The 22,495-nt window shown below is 47.9% G+C and overlaps 1 protein-coding gene across 1 annotated transcript in view; it reads right to left on the bottom strand.

The window, feature by feature from the left end:
- The window catches only part of PFKP (phosphofructokinase, platelet), a 59,212-nt gene extending 36,937 nt beyond the window's left edge, over positions 1-22,275 (bottom strand). The window contains exons 1-2 of the mRNA XM_063098790.1: positions 22,108-22,275; positions 9,855-9,928 (exon numbers count right to left, since the gene is read on the bottom strand). Coding sequence (XP_062954860.1) covers positions 9,855-9,928; positions 22,108-22,216 — 183 coding nt within the window. The 5' untranslated portion in view covers positions 22,217-22,275. The remainder of the gene's footprint in view (positions 1-9,854; positions 9,929-22,107) is intronic.
- Between the last annotated feature and the right edge of the window lie 220 nt (positions 22,276-22,495).

The following is a 22,495-nucleotide window of genomic DNA, read 5'->3' as shown; positions in this document are numbered from 1 at the left end:
AAGGTTTTTAAAAATGAATCAGCCCGCTGAGTATGGAGCCTTGTGCACACAGTAATCAATAGTGCAGGCACCTCTGTGGCTGGTCAATTTGTGTATTTATAAATATAAATTTCCATAAAAAATACATACACACGTGTGTATATAATCTAGTATAGTTATCTATATGACAAATAGAAAAGGAAAACATGGCATGGAATGGAATAGAACCAAGAAAAATGAGAGCAGGTCGTCTCAGGCTGGCGAGACCTCCCCATTTACTGAGGATGCAAAGCCCCAGATGCCTCCTCACACATTCTCCCAGCCCTGGCCAGGGTGTGAGCACTGCCTGTTCCCGGCCCAGCCTTCACGGCAGAGCACCTTCTACACACACCCTGCTCTAACTTAAAGGATCACTGTTACCTGTTTATTAACGTTTCCCCCTCTCTGAAAACCTTACAGTGTGTATAGTTGTAGCCACTTTCCCTTATGGGACAGAGCACAGTGTGGCTGTCCCTGTGGATGGCAATGGTAACAAATGAGAGAGAACTGGCCCAGCCTCGCTTGCCTATGCAAAGGGCTCTGCCCAGAGGCACTGTTGACATGGTGTCCTTGTGTGAAAGCTGTCTGTCCCCATGAGCGATTGCCCAGACATAGGCTGCCAAATGCAGAGACATATCCTCTCCTCACCCTAGGTGACTCCCGGGGTTTTATTTCAAACAAGTATTAAAAGTAAGTGGGTAAGTAGGTAAGTAGGTAGATGAATGGACGGACAGAGGGAGATAGGTAGGTAGAAATCCTAGCCTTAGGGTGCCCTTCTAATTAGCTTTACCAGCGCCAAACTCATAGGTTTCTGCTGAGAACTGGACCTCATTCTGCACACACAGCACAGCATGCCGTTCCTAAGACATGAGAACAACACTGAACAAACCACCATGTGTGGTGGACCTGACTTCCCAGATTCACTTCTATGCAGCTCAGGGGCACGTGGCCTGGGTCCGAGCGTCAGACCCTACGGCATGGTGCTGAAATGGACCCTGCATAGACTGCTGATGTCTTCTGATCCAAACTCGCCTACTTCTGGGAATAAGAGAACATATCCCTACCAACGAGGCCAGAACAGCAGGCATAAAACAGGCCACTCTGGGCAGAGCGGGAGGTGGAGTTGAGACAACCGTGGGACTTTGACGAAATGGAAAATGAAGACCTAGTAGAGCCCCACACCTAGAGTTGCTACGGTACTTCCTGTGCATTTGAGGATTAGGTAGATAAAGAGACTGAGGGGAAGGGAGCTGGTCCCAGCCCCTGCACCAACAGAGAAAGCTAGACTGAGGTGGCCAAAGCATCCCGAGATTGTCTTAGGACTAAGACTCGGCTGTGGACATCTGACAGTGTTGAGCTTCAGAGGACTTCTGGAGCACCTGCTGTCACAGAAACTGCTCCCAGCCAACCACCCTGTGCCACTTCACTACTTAATATGCCACTCTGGGAACAGAAAAATTCCCTTTCCCCTTATTATTTCTCAGAGTTTACATACTAATTTAATAAAACATTTTTAGTTTTTACAAATCCCTTTGCTTCTGGAGTAATAACATGGAAAACCGTTCTAGCAACCATAACACATATTTTGAAAAGTAAAATATTTTCCAAAAATAATTTGACTATTTTGTGTAGCATAAATGCATACAGTAATAGAAGCAATTAAAAATGAAAAGGACTCCATCAGTCTTACTCTCAAAGCTCACTCTGTATTGCACACATGGGCTCAGTTGCTAGGAAATGACTTGTTCTTTATTTTGCAAATTTGCAAAGTCATTGAGCCCATGTAACATTTGAAAAATATCTACCAACGCAGCTGTAAGCTGTCTTCTACTAGCAAACGAGATATTCCTAAACTAAGACTAATTTTACTCACATGCACTATAATGTGTAAATTCAGATGAGTTTTTTCTATTGAAGTCTTCTTTGGAAGAATGTTTGTTTTAAAATAGCCAAAGCCCCAGAAAATTCCCATTTGGAATTGGCCTTCAAAGCCATAAAACCTTTAAAACACATGCTTAGTTTTTGACCAAAGTAATAGTTCTGTCTCATTGATTCTAATTCATAAACTGAACCTGAGAGAATCCAATCTGGCTGTGTCTAAATCCATCATCTGGCAGAACTTTTTATATCAAGTTATCTGATCACATCTAAGAACATTCCAGAGGCTCTGACATCGTTTTAACTTCTTGTTTGAAATGATTTTGAACAATGTCTAAAAATTATAAATAGCCTCCTAATTGATTACTTCGAGGACATTGCTATATTTAGAGGTGGTCTTGGACAGTATTTTTAGGCATTTGTTTAATCTCACACAAAAAGAGTAAGAGCTATCCCATACAAAGGTAGCTTTCTCTTCTAAGAGATCTCATATATATTTAAAAAGTAAAGACCCAAAGGGAAATTATGCTTTCCAGTTACAGCAAAGCAGACCTTTTCTTTTAGAACATTGTTTGTGGATCCATATATCTTCTGCTGGATTATGCTTTTTCCAATCTCATTTCCTGAATTCTTCAGTCAACAAACTAAATATTCTCATGGCAAACATTCTGACTACCAGAGGAAAACAAGCCGCTGAAGATAACAATATCTAGAAAATGCTTTTGAAGTGAGTTATCACTGCCTTCCCATGGATGTAGTTACTGCATTCAGAGATTTATCTACCAGGCTTTGCTGCTTCCGAGTAAACAGATGTTTTCTGTTTCCTATAGAATTAAGTTTCCCCTACTTTATTCCTTAATAAATTAAAGCTTATAGAACTTACAGAACTCAAGAATAAGTATATAGGGAGGCCGGCTCTGAATGGCTGTCTAGTCTTAGACTTAGTAAGCACCATCGGATTCAAAACTAGGTGTTCATGAAAAAGTGGCAGCAGAAGACTCTCTCAAAGTTCAGGAACTGGACTTTCTTTTGCCTATAGGCAATTGATATGCAGAGCCTGAGATCACACCGCTCCTCCCACACATACCCAGAGCCCTGCTCACTTCCCCACCCAGGGCGCTAAATCCAGAGGACTTAATGGTCAGCCCCGGAAGACATGCTCATTGATTTAACTACTTCATGGAAAATGCCCACAGAGCAGCATTAGGATTTGTCCTTGGTGAGATTCAGTCAACTCTCAAATTCTAAAATAGGTTAGAATAAGACAAATCATTGCATAGCCCTGTACTTGGTTCTTTTGGAACCACAACACATGATTTATTTAGCCCTCTGGCATTATTAGATTTTTTTAAGCCAAAGTTAACAGGACACAATTCCAGGCATGCTGTAAGCCCAGCAGGCACAGAGAATGAGACTCACTCAGAGTCTCCCTTCCTCCACGGACAGAGAGCAGCTCCCAAGCTCCACGCCGGTCATGGTGGTGGTCCCACAGCACAGTCCTCGGTGGGGCTCTACCCCACCGTGACTACAGTGGGGGCAGAAGCTGCAAAAGTCAGGGGAGGAAGATCACAGTCTTTGGCGATTTGAAAGTGTTAATCTAACTAGACTGTCCAAAGCCTCAAGCATGATGTTAACGGTTGTGGGGATTCACTCAGATCACACACAAAAAATTCAGCCCATGATCTGAAATAGAATAAGCGTTTAATAAAAGATAATCTTCATTCCTGTAATCATGATTGTTACCCTAGAGGTGTACCAGTTGTTGTTCCAATGAAAAGGTGGTACATGCAGAGGGACCCAGGTCACGTGAACTGGCCTTTTGTGAATCGACTTGGTAACACACCCAACTCATTAAACGTTCATGCATGTCAGTAAAAGGGTAGAGTTTGGGTGAAGACCTGCAAGAGTTGGAGGTGAACAGCTACACATGAGAAACGGCATGGCTGCACCTTTAGAGATCGCTATCATTATTTTTAGGCAGACGTGTAGTTGTTGAGTAGTTTTGACTTCAAGGAAGCTAAAACGTAGAGATAGTTATGTTTAAATCTCAAAGAGGTGTCACCGAATGAGATGCGGATAACCTTGCTTGGCCTCTACAAAATTGCCGGGGGGGGGGGGGGGGGGGGGGGGGGGCGGAGATGGAGACCAGAGTCAGGAATGGGAGGGGTCAGACAGGGGATAAAAGAACCAGACGTGTCACCAAAGAGTCAGCACCGACGTTGCCACCTGTTCTTTGTCCTGCTGAGTAGTTCCACTGGCCATCACTGCCCACACATCCCAAGAGCACAGGCATCATCCAGACTGCGAAACTTCTACAGAGAAGACACCTGCATGCCCTTCCTCAAGCCACAAATCAACTGCAGAGAGTTCGGGCTGGAGGGGGGAGCACCAGCACTTTTGAGTACAAAGGTTGCTTTTTGTTTGTTTTGTCAAAAGCCTGACATTCCTCACTTTAAACACTGTGAAAGCAGGAGATTTTTCCTCCTATCCAGAAGTAAAAAGAATGTTTCTTATGGCAAATAGAGGGTTTCTTTCCATTAGGAAGGGAAGGGTGATACCAATCTATTAGTCGGTAAATTAAAGCTTGTTTATTACGAGTGTATTAGGTTGAGCCATAAAATGCTCAGGGCCCTGAACAAGGGAAGTGAAGATTACAGGCTGATAATTCAAGCTGAGAAAGAAGGCCAGTGTGGGGTAAACCCGGGATGCCAGGGAGGATGTTGCTGCCTGGAAGCTGCACCCAGAGCTGGCACGCTGGGCAAGGTCACCTCCCAGCCACTCTGCAGAGAGCCCAGGACCTGCTTCCATGTCCTAGTGTGGATTTCTCTTTGATGATGAGGACACAACTCATTAACACATTTAGATTGTGTTGCTTTTAACAATGAAAAGATAAGCTGCTAAAATGATCAGAATCACCCCAGTCCAGAGCAGCACCAAACTGTTCAAAGTTTTTTGTTTTTGAAGACAAAAGACTCTTAAATTAGTCATATATCTTTTTTCTTTTTATTTTTATGGCAGCTGGCTGATACAGAGATCTAAACCTTGGTGTTATAACACCACACTCTAATCAACTGAGCTAACTGGCCAGCCCAAGTTAGTCGTAATTAAAGAGCTATAATAAGAATGATTTTTAAATCTGCAGAATAACCTTCAACAACAGGATATTGAACCCATATATAACTAAATGCAATGAGCCAAATTTCCTGCAGCCAGGATGGCGGCGCCAGGTAAACCTTATGTCTCTCCCCACCCTGCTTTGGATCAGTGTAATCCATCCAGCCTTTTGTATGAAGTGTTTGGTAGATTTTGCATGCCATCTCCAAGAAGCTAAAGACATTTGCAGAATTCTAAGGAAAACCTGTAGCTTAAGAGAGGAGAAAAAGAATCAATGACTGGCTCACTGGGAAGAACAGAATGGGTTAATCTGCAAACACTCCTGTCTCTCCCCAGAATGGAGTCAAAGGCTCAGCATGCGCCACACGTAGCCCTGTCCCAGATTTATAGGGTGTGAGTAGTCACCGGCAGCCGCCAGGCAGAACAGCTCAGGCTAATCAAGTGCCAGACTGTTGGCAGGAATGCCAGTGTTTTCAGATTAACACATTCTTCACACACTTTCTACCAAAGGAAAAAAAAAATCTTTAAGTAATTAATAAAAACCTGTTTAAGTGTCTTGGTCTATTGGTAACCTGGAAAGCTCTAGGTAAATTTACAAACTAGACTATAAGTGAACAAACATGTTGGATAAATTACAGAATGATGCTTTAAAAAAATAAAATCAAGCATCTTCTAAATCCGAGCCCAAAGAGGTCTGAGCAGTAGTCCCCAATGAGGGTGATTTTGCTCCCCCAAGGGCATTTGCTGATGTCATGACCATGAGGTGGGGGTGCTCCCCCGTGGGTAGAGGCAGGACGCTGCTCAACATTCCACAGTGCACAGGACCCCTGCCACCCAAGAACCACCCAGCCCCAAATGCCATAGTGCCAAGGTTGAGGAAGAAGACCCAGCCTGTGGGCATGGCCTGGATAGTGGGCCAGGGGGACAGCCAGACTTCTGCAATTCTGAGAAGGTCTATGAGCAGTTTAATTCAGTTGAGGACCCTGAATCTGGGCCTGGCCACAAGCCAGTGGAGTCAAAGGCATCCTGTCCCCATCTTGTGCTCAAATGGCCCCTTTGCCCTGTTAGCGCTCAACGCTTTTCCAAGAGCTTTGAATATTTGCCGATCTACCAGCGAGGCAGATCAGCAAATATTATCTTCATTGAATAGACAAGGACCCAGGGCTGGAAGTTTAATTCATTCACCCACAGTTGCCTACCCAAACACCAGGAGTGAGAAGCATGCCAGAACTCAGGAGGTTTGGGATTTTAAAAATCAGTCTGGACATTATGCACATGTACCCTGGAACTCTCAGGAGTGTGCCCCGCATCAATCCATCTCTGTCGAGAAAGGCATGAACCGTCACAGCAGGCGGGGTGAGCAGGGATCACATGCAACCTCACCCCAGCTCGGCTGGGCTCTGCTGCCAAGTGAGTAGGAAAAATGTGCACATTTTAGGGTGTTTTGGATTTTCGAGTCACAGATACAGGATTTTTACATCTGTAATAGAGAGAAGATGACATTCCAAACTGATTCAACTCAATAAAATTATATTTTTGCTACTTGGGCAAGGACCCATTGCTCCGAGGTGGGACTGAGAATTTATGTTTCAAATGAGTCCCAAGGTATGGTCAATGCATGGACCATCCTTCTGGAGGGGTATAAAGAACAGGACCCACGCACTAGAATCTCTTTTTGGGCGTACTGGGGAGGCGTGTCCCAAAAAGTGTCCTGTTGTCTCAAGACAGGTGGTTCCAGCCCCAATGAGCCGATCCCAGGCTTCCACTTTCCTTCCAGTAATGCAGAATTTCAAAAGCCTGTTCATTCTTTGTGCCAAAGCCACAAGCACTACATTCACCTGTGCTCCCAAAGACGTGTCTATCTCTGGTGTCAATTACCAATGAAACAGTGAGCATGAAAACTACAGTGGTCCAGGAACACCATCTGCACAAAGGGATTCTCTTTAGCAACATCCCAACGTCCTCATATTTCCCTAAAGAAAAGGAGATCTGATCGGAGTCGGGGCACCTCCTTCCCCACAGAGGGACGGGGCAGGCAGAGGAGCTCACACTGGCTAGCCTCTCTCTCACCCCAAAAAGAACAGCGGAGCAAGCACCGCACCATCTGTAGAGCAACGTGGGCCCCAGAACCCCATCTCTCCTCGCTGACAACTAGACACAAAATCTGATTTACCTCAAAAAAGGCCCAAATCCTCTCAGGTGTCGGCATATGAGATGTGCTTCCTACCAATTCCTTAATTTTGAAATGTGCCATGTCAGGTTGGGACAGGTCTGAAGACATCTAAATGTCACCAGAACACAGAGAGATGACTACAGGACACAGTGACCAGTGAAAAAACATGCACAGCAGCCTCCGCAGAAACAAAGCCCTCGAATCTGAGCAACATTACTCAAAGTTGATCCAGCCCAGCTCCCACCCAACCCCTCCCCAGCTAACAACATTCAAACCAATTACAGATTTGGCCCTTGGTTTACCTCAGGGTTTCTCCAGCCTTGGGACTACTGACACTTGGAGCCAGGTCACTCTTTACAGGGGGCTGTCCTGTCCATTGCAGAGTGCTGGGCAGCGTCCCTGGCCTCTACCCACTAGATGTCAGTCGCAATCCCCCCTCTAATAACGAGATAATCAAAACATGTTTCCAAACATTGGCAAATGCCCCTGGGGATAGCTGAGTTCTCTTCCCTGCCCTGCACATGGTGGGTAGTGATATGGAGAAAGTCAACTGTCTACAACCAGTTAGTTTTTTTAAACTATGAAATAACAGAAATAACTTCCTTCCCTCCTGCACCCCACAAAGTCACCGCGAAGATCAAATCAGTCATTGTCGCAAAGGAACCTCCACTCAGCCTACAACTGCGGTATTATTGGGAACGAGCCCTGTAGCTGCTGCCATTAAAGATCACCAGGTTGCCTGGGAACTGTAAACTAAGTCTTCGTGAATTTGAGAACAGTGTGCTCATGATAACACAAAAACCTTTGGGGTTGATCCAGCCCCAAAGAGCTTTTTAAAACCACATCTACATATTAGGAACTGCTCTCAGGCCAGGGTTCAGCCTCCTCTCTCAAGGTCCAAGGCAGAATAATCACCCCTCACCCATCCCCCAAAAAAGGAAGAGGCAGAGGGCACCAACCCCATATGCACATGCACGTCCTGCAACAGCATCAGAAGAAAAAAAAAGTGACTCTGTACATATCTAGGCAAATTAAAAGGTAAGAGGAGAGAATGAAAAGTGAAAGGTGGTGGTTGTGGCATCGTGTCTAGTGTGCTCGATCACACTGATGAACACAGGACAGCAGCCATCAGGGCTGGAGTCCAGGAATGGAAATTCACCAGGACAATTTGACCTTAAAAAGATCCAAATGTACAACGATAAAACAATTGTCTGGAAACGCTATGGTTAGATTTCATTGTTTTAAAATTGCCCAAATCGATAAATACAAGCAAAAACCACATACCCACTGTTTTTTTTTTTTTTTTTAAAAAAGGTAAACCAAAGCATAGGGAAAAAAACATCTTTCCAGCAAAGAACATGAACAGCCTTTTCACAAAGGGGAAAATGACTTAGTACACAGACGCAGGAATCGCGCCAGCTCTGGGGAGTAAGTAGACTAGGCTGCTGCGCACATAATCGGGGGTGGGGGTCTGGTGCCACCGTTTCTGCTGTGCATGGCTTGGGGGTGGGAGGGGCTAGAACAAATTTCAGAGGTCACTTTGGCAAGACACATTGCAATGCATTGTAATGACCACCCTGTTAACTCAGTCAGTGCTATACCTTGGGATCAAGGTAGTGATACACATACTGAATACCCTTAATATTAATACAGACCTTGCAGTGCTGTGACAGCTGAAAAGTGGAGAATGACCTAAACAGTCCAATGATACAGGAATGGTGGAGCAGATAAAGAGTCAAGTGAATGATGAGCCATGGATTTGATGGAACATTACATAGACATTTAAACCAATAGTTGTGGAATGCATGTAGCAAACAGAAAACAGTCATGATATAATGGTAGGCAAAACACACATATACAAAACATATTTGCTATAATAATTGCATTTTAATAATGTATGTATTTCCTTCCAGTCTTTTGCATATGTAAACAGGAAGAAATCGACTAAAATACTAACAGTGATTTTGGAGGAATTAAGTAATTTAAAAGACTATATATTCCCTTCTCATTTTTAAGCTATATTTTATAAATTTTTTTTTTTTTTTTGTCTTTTTCGTGACCGGCACTCAGCCAGTGAGTGCACCGGCCATTCCTATATAGGATCCGAACCCGCGGCGGGAGCGTCACTGCACTCCCAGCGCCGACCAGGTACCTTGGGTTCAATGCCCCCCCAAAACTTAACCCCCACTGTGACTGCTGAGGATGGGAAATCCTATTATGGTAATTGAAAGGTGGGGCCTTGAAGCGATGATTAGATTGCAGGACCATGCCATAGTGAATGGATTAATAATGGTGGTCAGGGGTGTGGTTCTAAGCGCTTTAAAAGAAGAGAGAGGAGATTTACTCTCACTCTCTCTGCTCTCTCTCTCTGTTTTCTCTGCTTCCACCATCCTGCAACATGAGATCCCTGGGTCACTGTCCACCACCAAGGCCTTCACCTAATGTGTTCCCTGGACTTCCCAGCCTCCAAAACTGTAAGCAATAAATTTTGTTTTCTTTATAAATCACCCAGTTTCAAGTATTTTGTTATAAGCAACAGAAATGGACTAATACACCAGGTGTCCACGTAGAGCAGCGAGGACACCCTCCAATGTGACGGCCCCACTGGCAGGACCTGGCCCACAGCACCTGCAGGGCTCAAAGAGCCAGGGAGTGCGAATCCAGCACTGACCTCGTAGATGAAGTACACCCTGGCGCCCACGTATATCCCCATGCGGACCACGGCACGGACAGCGGCGTTCATACCTGCAATGGGAACAGGAACAAGGTTAGTGAGGGCCCCGCAGGTGATTCTGCCTCTGCGTCCATGAACCTGACCGAGGGTACATGGCACAACCTCTCCTACGCCCCAATTCCTAACATGAGAAATGGGTACCCCACACCCCTCCAGGGTTCGGCAAGGATAAAGACAAACAGCAGGTGTTAAGCAGGCACCTGCAGGTTGAGGGTCACTGTAAAAGAGCCAGCGCACTTCCAGTTAAGAACGTCACCACGTCGGATTGGAGCAAACTTGTAGGCAGCACCATCCAGCCACAAAACAACGTAGGAGATGGGTGTTTATTACAGTTAGCCAAATTCAAAGAAACTGACACTGAAAAAGCCAATTGGTCTGTAATTTGAGAAGAAAAATTGATGATGTCATCACCAACTACCAGTGTCAAAAAAATAAAAAAACAGCAATGGCCTTCAATACACAAAGAAATTATGCAATTTTATTAGAAGTTAAACTAAATTGGCGTACTATAAATAATCAAGGAAACCAAGATAAATCGAGGACAGTTTTTACACTTTACAAAAAGAAATTAAGGGCAGTGTCATATCATGTATCATCATAAAAGTCAGTAAACCCAATTTTGCTTTCTACTGAATTCCGCTGTGGGAAGCTGAAAACTTGCTGGAGTGGCCACCGTGGTGTGGAACCACCGTCCAGGCCCGAGGAACCCTGCATCACAGTCTTGGCTTGCAAGCTAGGGTCCCGGGAGAGACGTGACACGGAATGGTGCAGAAAGATGCAGGCTTTGGCCTTCAGAATGAGCAGCACGGGAGCTCCCAGCCAAATTGCTCCTAGACATCCAGCAGTCCCAACCCCCCTCCTTCATAAATTTAGATTTCGCAAATGAATGAGAACTAATGCTACTGGGGGATGTGGGTGATTGAGTGAGTGATACTTGTGGAAAATAAATAGACAAATGAAAGAAACTGCAGCTGTACAGGAGTATACTGTGCAGACTAGCAGACTACATTTGTGTATATATGTCTGATAAACTAGCTCAGGGATGGTTAAAAATCTTCCTTTATGTTGGGCCAGGTCTGAAGTGCTGGAATAAGACTGTTGGCTCTGAAAGGCTACAACTTTGAATGGCAGTATCTGTTTAGCTGAAAAACCCTGGGAGTATACCTCTTAGAGATAAATGCATGATTAATATATAGTAGTATCTATGTATACATGTACCTATATATCTAGTAGTCTTTTTACTTCATAGTCAAACCTGGTTTATTACAGGAAGAATTTTAATAACCTACTGACTTGATTAGTGGCCATCTCTCAAGAGCATCAAGCTCAGTATTTCAAAATGCAGTAACTTATTTTCTCCTGACAATTTTCTCCTCCCCACACTCTCTCCTGCTGAACAAACAACACGACTTCCTCCTCTGTCATTCAGGCTGGGTGCTGCTAATACCCTCGGTAGCTCCTGCCAACAAAACGGACACCGTCTTCTAACACCTCCCCCTGGCTCCTGCTGTCTCCCCAGACATCATCCACACCGTGGCCAGAATGATCAAAACAGCTTTTTCTCTTTTGTTTATACACAAATTATTTACAAACACATTCTTCTTGTTAAAAAGCATTACAGATAAGGTAAGGGCCACGTGAGCGTCCCCGTGGACAGCCTGGTGGAGCTGCTGCATTGCCAGCATGCTGCACGTGTCTTCACCCGTGTGTTTTCTTTTTGCTTTCAACAATATGTTTGAGAAGTTCTGTGTCTGGTGATTTCTCTTCTGAAGCACAGATGTGCCATGCTCCTCCCCCGCATTCCCAGGGCCTGTGGGAGGAAAATTCAAGCTCGCAGGTGGAGATTTGGGGCCACGCTGCTTTCTCAGTGGCACCCAGAGCTCCTGTGCTTGAACTTCAGCCTTGCCCGTGCTCCTCCTCGGCTGCCCGTCCTCATCCTCCAGCACTCGACTACTACACCTGCACCTCCAAGACGATGCCTGGCTTCTCCCCCACCTGACTCTCCTTATTCCTGGCAGGTCAGAACTGCCCGACCCCCACCCCATCTCACACCAGTGGCACGTCATTTCACCTGGGCACCATGGCCAGGGTCAGGTGTGCCTCGACCCTTGAACTCTAACCACAAGGATAAAAACAGATCTCCCCTGTGACAGAATCCCCCATATCAGGACTTTATGCTACAATCACTGTAACAGACGAACTACCCACTGCACACTTAACGCTGTACAGCACTGGGCACCAGGTGACAGAGCCGCCCAACTAATACCTGACTCACGGGCTTTGTCTTCTCGCCCTCTTCCTGCTCTCTGAAGACCCCATTTCCACGATGACCCCATGATAAGTGAACAAACTTGAAGATTTTAGAAAATTCAGTGGAAAATAACTGGCAGCAGGAATAAAACCGTTAAAAGCTGGACATGATACAGAAGGGAACCCCCAGGAGACTCTTGTGCAGAATAAAAAAGTGCCCCAGCTCCGACCTCTGTCCCCGCTGCCTGGATTCTGCAGCCGAGCCTCCTCCATTAACCTGCATTCGTCTGGGGAAGAATGGCAGGCCTGCTCTCCAGCAGCTGCTCACCCCGCCTGCAGCAGCCCCTGCAGGCCTGCCCCAACAAGGTGGCTGGGCTACCCCCCAGGGATTTTCAGGCTAGGGAGTCGCTTGAGAACTTGCATTTTTAACCAGTTCCCAGGAGATGTGGGAAGCACAGCTCTAAGCCCAAAAGGGCTTTTGTTCACTTGCAAGACAGGGTAATAGAATAGAGCCAGCTGGACATTTTCTTTCCCCCTTTAGTTCAGGATGGCCGAGGGTGGGGGGGGGGGAGCAGGGCGCAACCTGACTTAGCACAGAGTAACAGCCAGAGTTAGCCCTGAGGGCTGGGCTGATCCTCACAGGAATCCTGCCCAGGTCCTGATGCCGGCTGGAGGGATGACAAAGGTGAGGTTCGGAGGGGACAAATTGATTAGCCAAAGGTAACAAAATTATAAGTGGCAGAGCTGCAATTCCAACCCTAGTCTAATTTTAACTTAGAAGACTCCCTTTTTTCCTCTACTACAAAGACTGTGCATTAGAATCACCAAAGGGGGGGCTGGCCCCGTGGCTCACTCAGGAGAGTACAGTGCTGATGGCACCGAGTCCGCGAGTTTGGATCCTATATAGGGATGGCCAGTGCACTCACTGGCTGAGCATGGTGCAGTCAACACGGTACAGAGGGTTGCGATCCCCTTACCCGTCAAAAAAAAAAAAAAAAGAATCACCACATTGAAGAAAAAATGCCTGCTGAAGCCAACTTCTCATTTAATTGCTTAGGGGCAGGGCCTCTTTGGTTTTAACTCTCCTCTGAGTTGGTGTAAAGTCAGGCCTGCAAACTGCTGCCTCGTGTGGGGCCTGTAGGTTGCAGCTGGAGGAAGAGGTGCCCGAAGAAGAACGTTCAGTGAAGGGTTTGCAGGGAGAGGGTCATATTTATTGATGACTCCTCTACACACAACTGGGATCAAGACGTGAGCTCTTGCAGTCGGGTGCTTCAGTCTCGCGGGTGAACTCTCCCCGCTTCATCATCTTGCTCAGGACTGTCTGGGGCCCAGGCACTCAGCCCAGCTGTCAGAATGAAGGGCCGCTTCAGGGCCTGCCACTCAACACTCGAGCTGCTGTTTTAGCAAATAGCTCAGGCACAGTCAAGTTAATTCATTTTGTTTTGTTTTGGTTTTTGTAGCCTCATCTGGGAATCAAACAACTTTTGTAATTTCCGTGGGAAAGTGTAATCCTCCTCCCTCCTGGAGGTGGATCTAGGGCAGATTGTCCACCTAACTGGAAAGGTATCTCGAGGCCCAACAATGAAATAGGCCATTCCATGAGATAAAGGTAAGAGCTTTATCACTGGGTAGCTTACTTATGGAGTAATGGGTCAGGTGGACAGTGACCCAAGGGCACATGCCAAGCTTCTCTGTGCCATCTCAAGGATAAGCTCAGGTTTATACAGACACTTCCTAAACAAGATTAATGTAACTAGCTCCAAATGATGTGGGGGCCAGGTGGGCCCATTGTCCTGCTGGTACTTCATCTACCTTGGTCACAGTCAGCAACTGTTCGTGTCAGTCGTTCTAACGACCCTTCACCAGGTCCTGCAAGGCTCTGTGGGGAGGGCTAAAATGGAGTCAGTTTTGCTGACAGTCCTAAATGCTCCCAAGCAAGGGTCCTAATATTTGGAAAGTAACCTCTTCATAACTTACACATATCTAAACCCCGGTCCTCGGGGAAGCTATAAATTTGTTATGGAAACCAAAAATGAACCAGTGTAGAGATGAGAGAGCAGATAAGTGAGAAATCAAGATGATGACTCTCGGTGAAACAGAAAGGACAGATCATTAAATAACTTTCTTTTTTTTTTTTTTTTTTTTTGTCTTTTTCGTGACCGGCACTCAGCCAGTGAGTGCACCAGCCATTCCTATATAGGATCCGAACCCGCGGCGGGAGCGTCGCCGTGCTCCCAGCGCTGCACTCTCCCGAGTGCGCCACGGGCTCGGCCCATTAAATAACTTTCTTAATACTACGTATTCTAAACAGGCTTCTTACTAAAGTAGTGTGCAGGTAAGACAGCCACAAGATAACGTCCTCCCCTAGGTCAGAGTCCCTCCTGTGCCCACAGCCCAGCCTAGCAACAAAGTGTTAGGTAAACTCTCGTGTACTGGCTGCTCTGAGGCTGACTTATCAGTTTCCAAATGCTTCCTGAGATTATGGTCTCATAAAATTTAAATGGCAAATATTCTTAAGAAGAACAAAACAAGAAATATATTGGTTCTAATAAGATAATCTGGGCTCATCATTTTGGCGCCTGTTATGGGACAGTGAAATATATCTCCTCACTTAACCCTTTCTGACAGGACTGGAACACTTCTGCTGCGGATTCCCCAGGCCTAGAGTCAGCCACTTTCTAATTGCAATATTTAAATTTCTTGTTTAAAAAATAAAGTTGGGTCGCTCACTCCTCTTACTGGTTTGTCAGAAAATGGACTTAAAACACACCCTATCTCACTCTTGCTGCTAGAGTCCTTTATAAAGCATTCTCTTTGAGTGATTTAGGCACAGGGAGGGGTGGGGGTCCTAAGGGGAATGGTCCCCTGTCCTTCCAAGTCATCCAGCTGGGAGCCTCTCTGGCCTCAGGCACATCCAAACAATGGTGTCCTGGGTTAAGGTTGGGGGAGAACTTGAGAGGAATCTGTAAGCAGGTCTTCCCGACTCGTCCATCCGTCCACTACATGTGCATGGAGCATCCACTGTCTGCCAGGCACTGTCAGGTATGTCACTGACAAAATAGGGAAAGACCCTGGCCCTGGTGGAGCCTGTTCCAGTCAGAAGACACCAATGAGCAATCAACAGGATAAATAAATTCTACGCATTGGCAAATGGTCGTAAGAGCTGGGGGGGAATACCAAGCAGAGCAGGGCGGGGGACTGGGAGTGGGAGGATGGGATGGGGCTGCAGCTGTCCAGTGGGAGCTCAGAGGACGCCTCCCTGAACAGTGACATTGAGAAGAGAACAGAAGAAGGTGAGGGAAGTTAGCCAAATGGACATCTGGAAAAGAACACTCCAGGTAAGCAAAGGGCCTGAGGCCGGAGCGTGCCTACAGCATGTGCGTCCCAGCGTCCGCAGCCAGTGTCGTGACACCATCAGCCATACCCTGCACTCAACACTTGCACATAAACACTCACATAGGGATCTTTTAAATATAGGCAGAAATGCACCATCTGTGGCTCTAGACCACACGTGGGTCTTGTCCAATTCGAAATGTGCCATATCAGTACACACTGGACTTCAAAGACAGTGTGGTAAAAATGTAAACTATCTTACTAGTAATCCACCCAGTAAGTGATTATGCATTTAAACAGTGGGTTAGATAAAACATACTTTTCACATTAACATTTACTTTTTTTTTAACAGGGCTACCAGATCGTTGGAAGTTACAAATATAATACTGGCTCCCAATGTGAGCCTCCTTCCCATTGGACAGCTGCTCCTGCACCTGCTCCTTGATACTGGGCATACTGGATGCACCTGCCACATAGCTTAATACAGTGTTCCTCATCAATCACTAACGAATATTCCATTTCAGGTTCCATCACTCAGGTGCCATCACAGAAGCAATTTCCCATGGATGATTTTTCCCTGGTTTTTCCAACTTCTGCTCCTATAAGCATTGCTGTAAGGAAGTATCCGTTCACCCACCTCCCTGTGTCTCCCTGTGCTCATGTACTCTTTCTCCCTGCTGCAATAGATGAGCACCTATCCACTCCACAGCCCCACACACTCGAGCCCCCTGGTCCCCTCCCAAGGGGGGCATACTGTGGGCACAAGTTATCCTGCCCCGGGCCCAGCCCAACAACCCTCCATGTATGGCCTAATCCTGCTCCTCAGGAGACCCTATACTTGGGCTCTCAGCCTCCCCACCCCTACCTTCCACAAAGCCGCCCTTATCAGAGGCAGCCAGTAAGCCCCACGTGGCTTCCCAGTCCACAGAAGGTAAATCCAAAGTCCTCACCTGGCCCAACGCTCCCTGCTCCCCAGGACCTTGCCCATCTCAGCCATACCACTCTCTCCCATCCCCCCACAGGCCCCTACATCCTGGCCTTCCCAGCTGTGGCCTGCTGGCTCCTTCCTCATCTTTGGGTTGGGTCAAAGGTCCCTGACCAGTGGCTTCCCTGGAGTTTGTGTCCCCAGATCCTGCTTCCTTCTCTCTCTCAGCAGCCCCAGCTGTAAAACACAGTCTGTCTGCCCCATCACGGCAGTGGAAGCTCCCAGAGAAGTGGCTCCACTATTCTGTCTAACACAAGCTTTGACACACAGAGGGTGATCCGTGCATGTGTGGAATGACCACATAAAAACAGAAATAAAATCTCAATGATATTTATCCAGAGCTGAAAAAGTACAAAGGAATGACTGCCCGAGCTTACTAAACAGCCCCCTTTCAATCATTCTCTAATCACAAAGCTTCTGACCAGATTACCTACATAAACATTTTAGGTGAGGAGTCCTATATAATGAATCTTCTAAGTCAAAATGCCTGGCCAAGTTCAGAAAACAATCCTATGAAGCTACTGGGATAGTCTTGTCTTGGAGAAACCTCCAAGGAACTGATCTTCCTGGGTTTGCAAACCCAGCAAAGCCAGCAGCTCCAGCATCCTGCAGTGTGATTGCTGGATCTGCACACTCAGAATCTGCCTCCAAGGGGATCCCTCAGGGGGCTGCAAGCACTTGAGGATGGAGAAGGTAGTTAATGGGCACTCAGCGTAGGGCTGACAGCCTAGACAGCCCTGCCTTCTCTCCTGCACACTTTTGCCTGAAGGCTTTCACTGATGATAAGAATTGGGGAAGGGAGGGGGCAGCAGACAGAGATTGAGTGATCCCAATTCCTTCACTTTGCAAAGGGAAAAAACGGAGACCCTATCACACCGTTAGTAGAGAGCAGAGCCAGGAAGCAGGGCCTATAAAAATAAGTCTTTTGAGACTGGGTACTGTTCTGCCACGCATTCTGTGGCTTCTTACATCCTGACAAGCACAATTACTGTAATCCCAAACACAGTACAGGGTGGTGAGATGCACAGAGCAGAGGAACGGTGGGGGAAATTGGAGCTTCCTGGCAGATACTTTATAATAAATAAATAAAAACACAGCACCAGAGGAAGCTTGTTGAAAAAGAGTAACTCAGAAAGGGACTCAACTTTTGCCTTAACACAGAGCCATCTGTTCTTTATCCGAATGTGTACTTTGAACACCATCACCGTTGTAGGGGATGCACACTTCTGTATCCTGATGTTTGCCCTCAACAGGTTGCTACCTTGTCTTCCTATTTTTTTCTAGTTTTAATTGCTTCTGACAGCCCAGCCAATTGACAGAGCTTATGTAGTCCTAATTCTCCCTGATACAGGTTGGAATTCTGTGTCAAAAGCTTTTAGTTTCCTGCAGTCAAGGAGAAAAACGTACTTTTTTTGAAAGATGACAAAATGTCTAGGGTCATCTGAACATGACACACAAAGATATTTGCATTTACAGAAAATGATGCAATTCCATGAATATCCCACAGTACAATCGGGTTACAATATAATTCACAAACTGCCTCCTAGACCCAATACATCTTGCTAAATTAATTATTGCATTTTAAACCGAAAAGGTCCCGTTAAAGAATGCATATGCTCAGAGTTTCAGGATGGTAAAGGGTCCCCCCACGCTTTGCATCTCAGAGGCTCTTGGGCAAGCAGAACTCCAGGCATGAAGGAGTCCAAGCAGGCCTCTAACTCGGTTCAATAAATACGCATCAAATGGAAGAACCAACTTAGCACCTGGGTCAGGTCTGCTGGAACCCCACACTTCTGACTGCAGCTTAAAGTCCTAATCTTGAAGCATTAATAGTTCACACATATTGCTCTGAGGATAAAATGAGTACTTTTGATTAGTGAGGGTTTAGTTCACCTAAATGACCTCATGAAAAAAGAAGACAGCTAGAAGTCCTAGTGACCTGACACTTCCTCAGTGGAGACTCCGGAGGAAGCAGTCAATGAATGTTTGGGTGCCTGTCAAGTGCCAAGCACTGTGCTGGTGAACACACCTGCCCGGCCCCCAAGTTCTCACTGCAGACACAGGGCCCTGCCCCACCACTCAACCCTGTGAACTCAGGGAGGCCAGCTCATCTCAGGCCTCAATTGGTCCTGAGTAAAATGGGCATAAGTTAGCACCAGAAGTACTTAGCGCCTGTCACTTAACAGGCGGTCAATAAATGCTAGTTATTCTCACTACAATTGGAAAGACTTACACATACTCAATTTATGTGAACTTTCTGTAAATACTGTACTAATGTTCACCTCACCATAGGCAAATAGAACTCAGCTTTCATATCTGCCCTACCCTAGGGATGCACTTGGATTTCCCAGCATTCCCAGGTCCGCCACACCCCAGGCCCTGCAGAAGCCACAACCTGTGTCTAAAATGATGAGTCATTTTTGGTGTGTGACTCACTATTGTTTGGGGTTGGGTACTTAGTCATGGTAAGTCTGTTCATCCAGCAATGTGGAACTTGTTATAGCTTAAAGTGAAAATCAATTTAAATTTTCAGAAATTTCTTGTGGCAAGAGAAGATACCCAAAGGACAAGGAAAAAAAAAAATAGTCTTAGAAATATTCTTCCTGAATATAGGGGCTGGGGAGTCAGGAACACAGATAGGAGAGTTTACGTTTTTTTATATAATTATATAAATTCCATTGGGGGGGAATAAAAAAACAGTCCTTCACTTTGGTATCAGGTGTTACTTTGTTTCAGCCACCTTGATTGCTCTCACTGTAAAAAGGCATTTTCTCTTCCACAAAGCTGCCCAGAGGTCATCTGTGTAGTTTTGAGCATGAACCAGATTGTACAGACTCATCAAAAAGACCTCTTAAGAACATGGTCTAGTGGAGAGCACTTGGGAATAAGATCCGATAGAGCGTGGTTTAAATCCTGCCATACCACGGATGAGCCACATGAATACCTATGTTACTTATTTCTCTGTGGGTCTTTCTCCCCTCCTCTAAATAAATACCTATTGCAGACTATGTAAGTAGGCTCAGAGGTAAGAATTGTAAAGCTCCTCGTAAATAAAATGTGCCAAATAAATATTAGCTACAGTCATCTCGACATAGAATTTTACCATAATTTCACATCTGATTAGAAAACTACCCTAAAATTAAGACTTTTGTGTCCTGGATCTCTAGCTACAAGCAAAATCCTTCTATCTCAGGGAAAATCAAGTATTGATATAAATTTAGAGTCAAGAAAAAATGGTAACAGAATGGGAGAACAATGGATAACACCTGCAGCTAAAACCAGGACCTCTAAGAATATCTCAAAGCGAACTTCCTCAAAAAGAAATGCGTCCAAATGCTCAAACACAGCAGGACTCGGCTGTTTGTATGGTCTAAGAAAAAAATGGGTGGGTGCTTCAGCTCTGTCTGGGTAACCATGCCCAGACAACTGGCCTTGACTGGCTTCCCCAGGGACGTCAGGGCCGAGAGCAGGACATGGTATTTGATCCCACCTGAGGGGCTAAGAGCAGCCATCTCTCCCATTAACCTGCCGCTATACCCACCAAGCAACGTTTTCATAGAATACTGGTTTTCAAAGTATCCTTTTCCATGGAAGAGAAGAGGTATGGACTTACTAAACTTTAATATCTGTAACTCCTCACAAGTGGCAGAACCAGGATAAGTATCAGAAAAAAATGGAATTTCTGCCAACCGCCCCATAATTTCAAGCGTGCCTGTACACCAACTACCAAGTATTTCAGCAAACTTTGGGACAGGGAGCTCAAAGTATTTTTTTCAACAAATACAGCACCTTAATTCTAAATAACCTCGCAGTCCTGATCTTGCAGGGCTTACAGAGACCAGTTCCTCTTCCTGAACCACCAGGTTCTTCTCTTCAGTGACCCAGGATAAGATCGCGTAAGGCACTTCCTAATTTGTCCTAGCACGAGGTCTCTGGACGCACGTGCTTCTGAAGCCCCTCGGGAAGCCGCTGTCGGTCCCATACCGGGCGGCCCGCTCCTGCACGCTCCTGCACGAGCATCCTGCGGCGTTTAAGCAACGCCGGCGATGTTATCTCGAGTCGTGCTCTTATTTCTCCAATCCGGTCTTCGCTGTACCACGTTTTCTTTCTCTGAGACAGAGGGACCTTTATACTGGGCATCACTTGACTACAGTATTAATAGTGCAGCAACCCTGCTTCCCGCGGTCGGAGGAAGGCGGGCCTGTGGGGTGCGGGCGGTGTCCAGCCTTTCGTGGAACGACAGGGTCCCCCTGGGGACCCCATCAGCGCCCGCTGCCCACGCTCCTGCGGCCCGCGTTGCACTCTGGGGATGCCGCGGCGCCGGTGTCGCGGGCCGAGGGGCACCGGCGGCGACAGGCCCGGCATCACGTACGCGCCCGCGGCGGGCGGGGCGGCGCGCACAGAGCCTCGACCTGCCGCACCCGCGCCGGCCCCGCCCCGCTCAAGGGCGAAGGGAAGGTCACCCGCAAAGTGGACAGAAGGCGAGGGCACTGGGCCCATGTCCCGAGCATCCCTCCAGGGTGTGTGGCTTCGAAATAGGAGGCGGAAAATAAAAACCAAAATCCAGCTGCGGGAACACGTCTCCAGCCTGCGCGACCATTAAGGCTCCGAGGCCGAATTCCCCTGGGACGCGCTGCTCTATTTAGTGGTCGGTTCTCCCCACCCAGGAATCTACATGGACCAGGAACCCCCAGCGACTGGGAACCCCGGCGCCCCCGCGTGCAGCCACGGCGAGGGGGCTGGGGCGCGACCGTGTCACTCCTTCCTCTTAAATTTTACATAGTCTCAGCGAAACCGCGTCCCGGGGACCCAGCATCCTTGAAATCAGCCTCCACGTTGGGGAAGGGGAAGCCCCGAGCCCGCGCCCCGAGCGTTGGTGACGTCCCGGAGTCCCCGCTTCCTGGTCCTTCCAGTCTACGGAAAGCTGGCGGGCAGGGCCTGGTGACCCATTTTAGTTTTCGGTTTTGTTACGAGCCGGAAGACGACAGAAGGTAAGCGCGGGGGAAACCTGTTTTTGAAATCTCCCAGCGGCAACGCGCGGCGCCGAGGGCCGCCCGGGCAACAGCAGGCGGGGACCCCCGTGCGCCCCGCCGTGCAGGAGCCAGGACTCCGCCCGCGCCGCGTTGGGGGCGCGAGTCGCCGGGATGCCCCGCGGGGACCCAGCCGTTTTCCCCACGACGTTTTGGTAGCTGGGGTGGGCGTTGCGGCATCGGAGGTAGCTCCGGAGGGACGCTCGCCTCATCCCACCCCTCAGAGCCACAGGGACCTCCGAGGGCGTTCCAGGCGGCCCGACCGTCAGTCTCTACTTAAACGCGGAGGTGGAAAATGAATTGATCTTCCGGCCGAAGATCCTACCGCCATATCCGTCCCTCCCCCAACCGCACCGCACCCCGCAGTGACTCCTTCTGAGGCTACCCCACCAGCCCCCGCCGCCCCGCAGATGCCCGGGCCGTTCCGGGCGCAAGGGCTGTTCCCAACCGCCTCTGCTCCCCGGTTCTCTCCGGTCTCCCGCATCGCTTCTCCTTCCCCGTCCCCCCATCTCCTCTCCCCTGTTCTCCCTGGTCCCCACCCATCCCTCCGTTCCCGTCCCTCCTCCGGTCCAGGGGGCGGGCGGGCGCACACCTTGGGCATCCCCGCCGCTGGTCAGCACGCCGATGGCTTTGCCGGCTCCGGAGAGGTGCTCCAGTAACTTTAAGGACCCCCTGGGGGTCGAGGGTACGTTGCTGTCCATGGCGAGGAGGCCGAGGAACGATGGCTCGCTAGGGCGCGCAACAGACAGTGAGGACCCGGCCCGAGCGCGCCCGGCCCGCTCGGAACCGCCGCCCCGCCCCGCCCCGCCAGGCCCGGCCCGAGCGCCAATGGGCGGCGGCGGGCGGGGTCGTGCGCGCGGGAGGGGCCTGCCCGGGCTGCCGAGGACTCAGGCGCGCCGCCGGCGGGGGCGTAGGGGCATCCAAGCGGAGGGTCTCGTGGCCGGGGTGCAGGGGCACCGTAATCGCCGCGGGTTGGTGGA

The sequence above is a fragment of the Cynocephalus volans genome, chromosome 6 (genome assembly GCF_027409185.1).
Source record: "Cynocephalus volans isolate mCynVol1 chromosome 6, mCynVol1.pri, whole genome shotgun sequence".
Taxonomy (NCBI): domain Eukaryota; kingdom Metazoa; phylum Chordata; class Mammalia; order Dermoptera; family Cynocephalidae; genus Cynocephalus; species Cynocephalus volans.
Note: the sequence above shows the minus strand (reverse complement) of the source record. Positions and strands in the feature narration are given on the sequence as shown.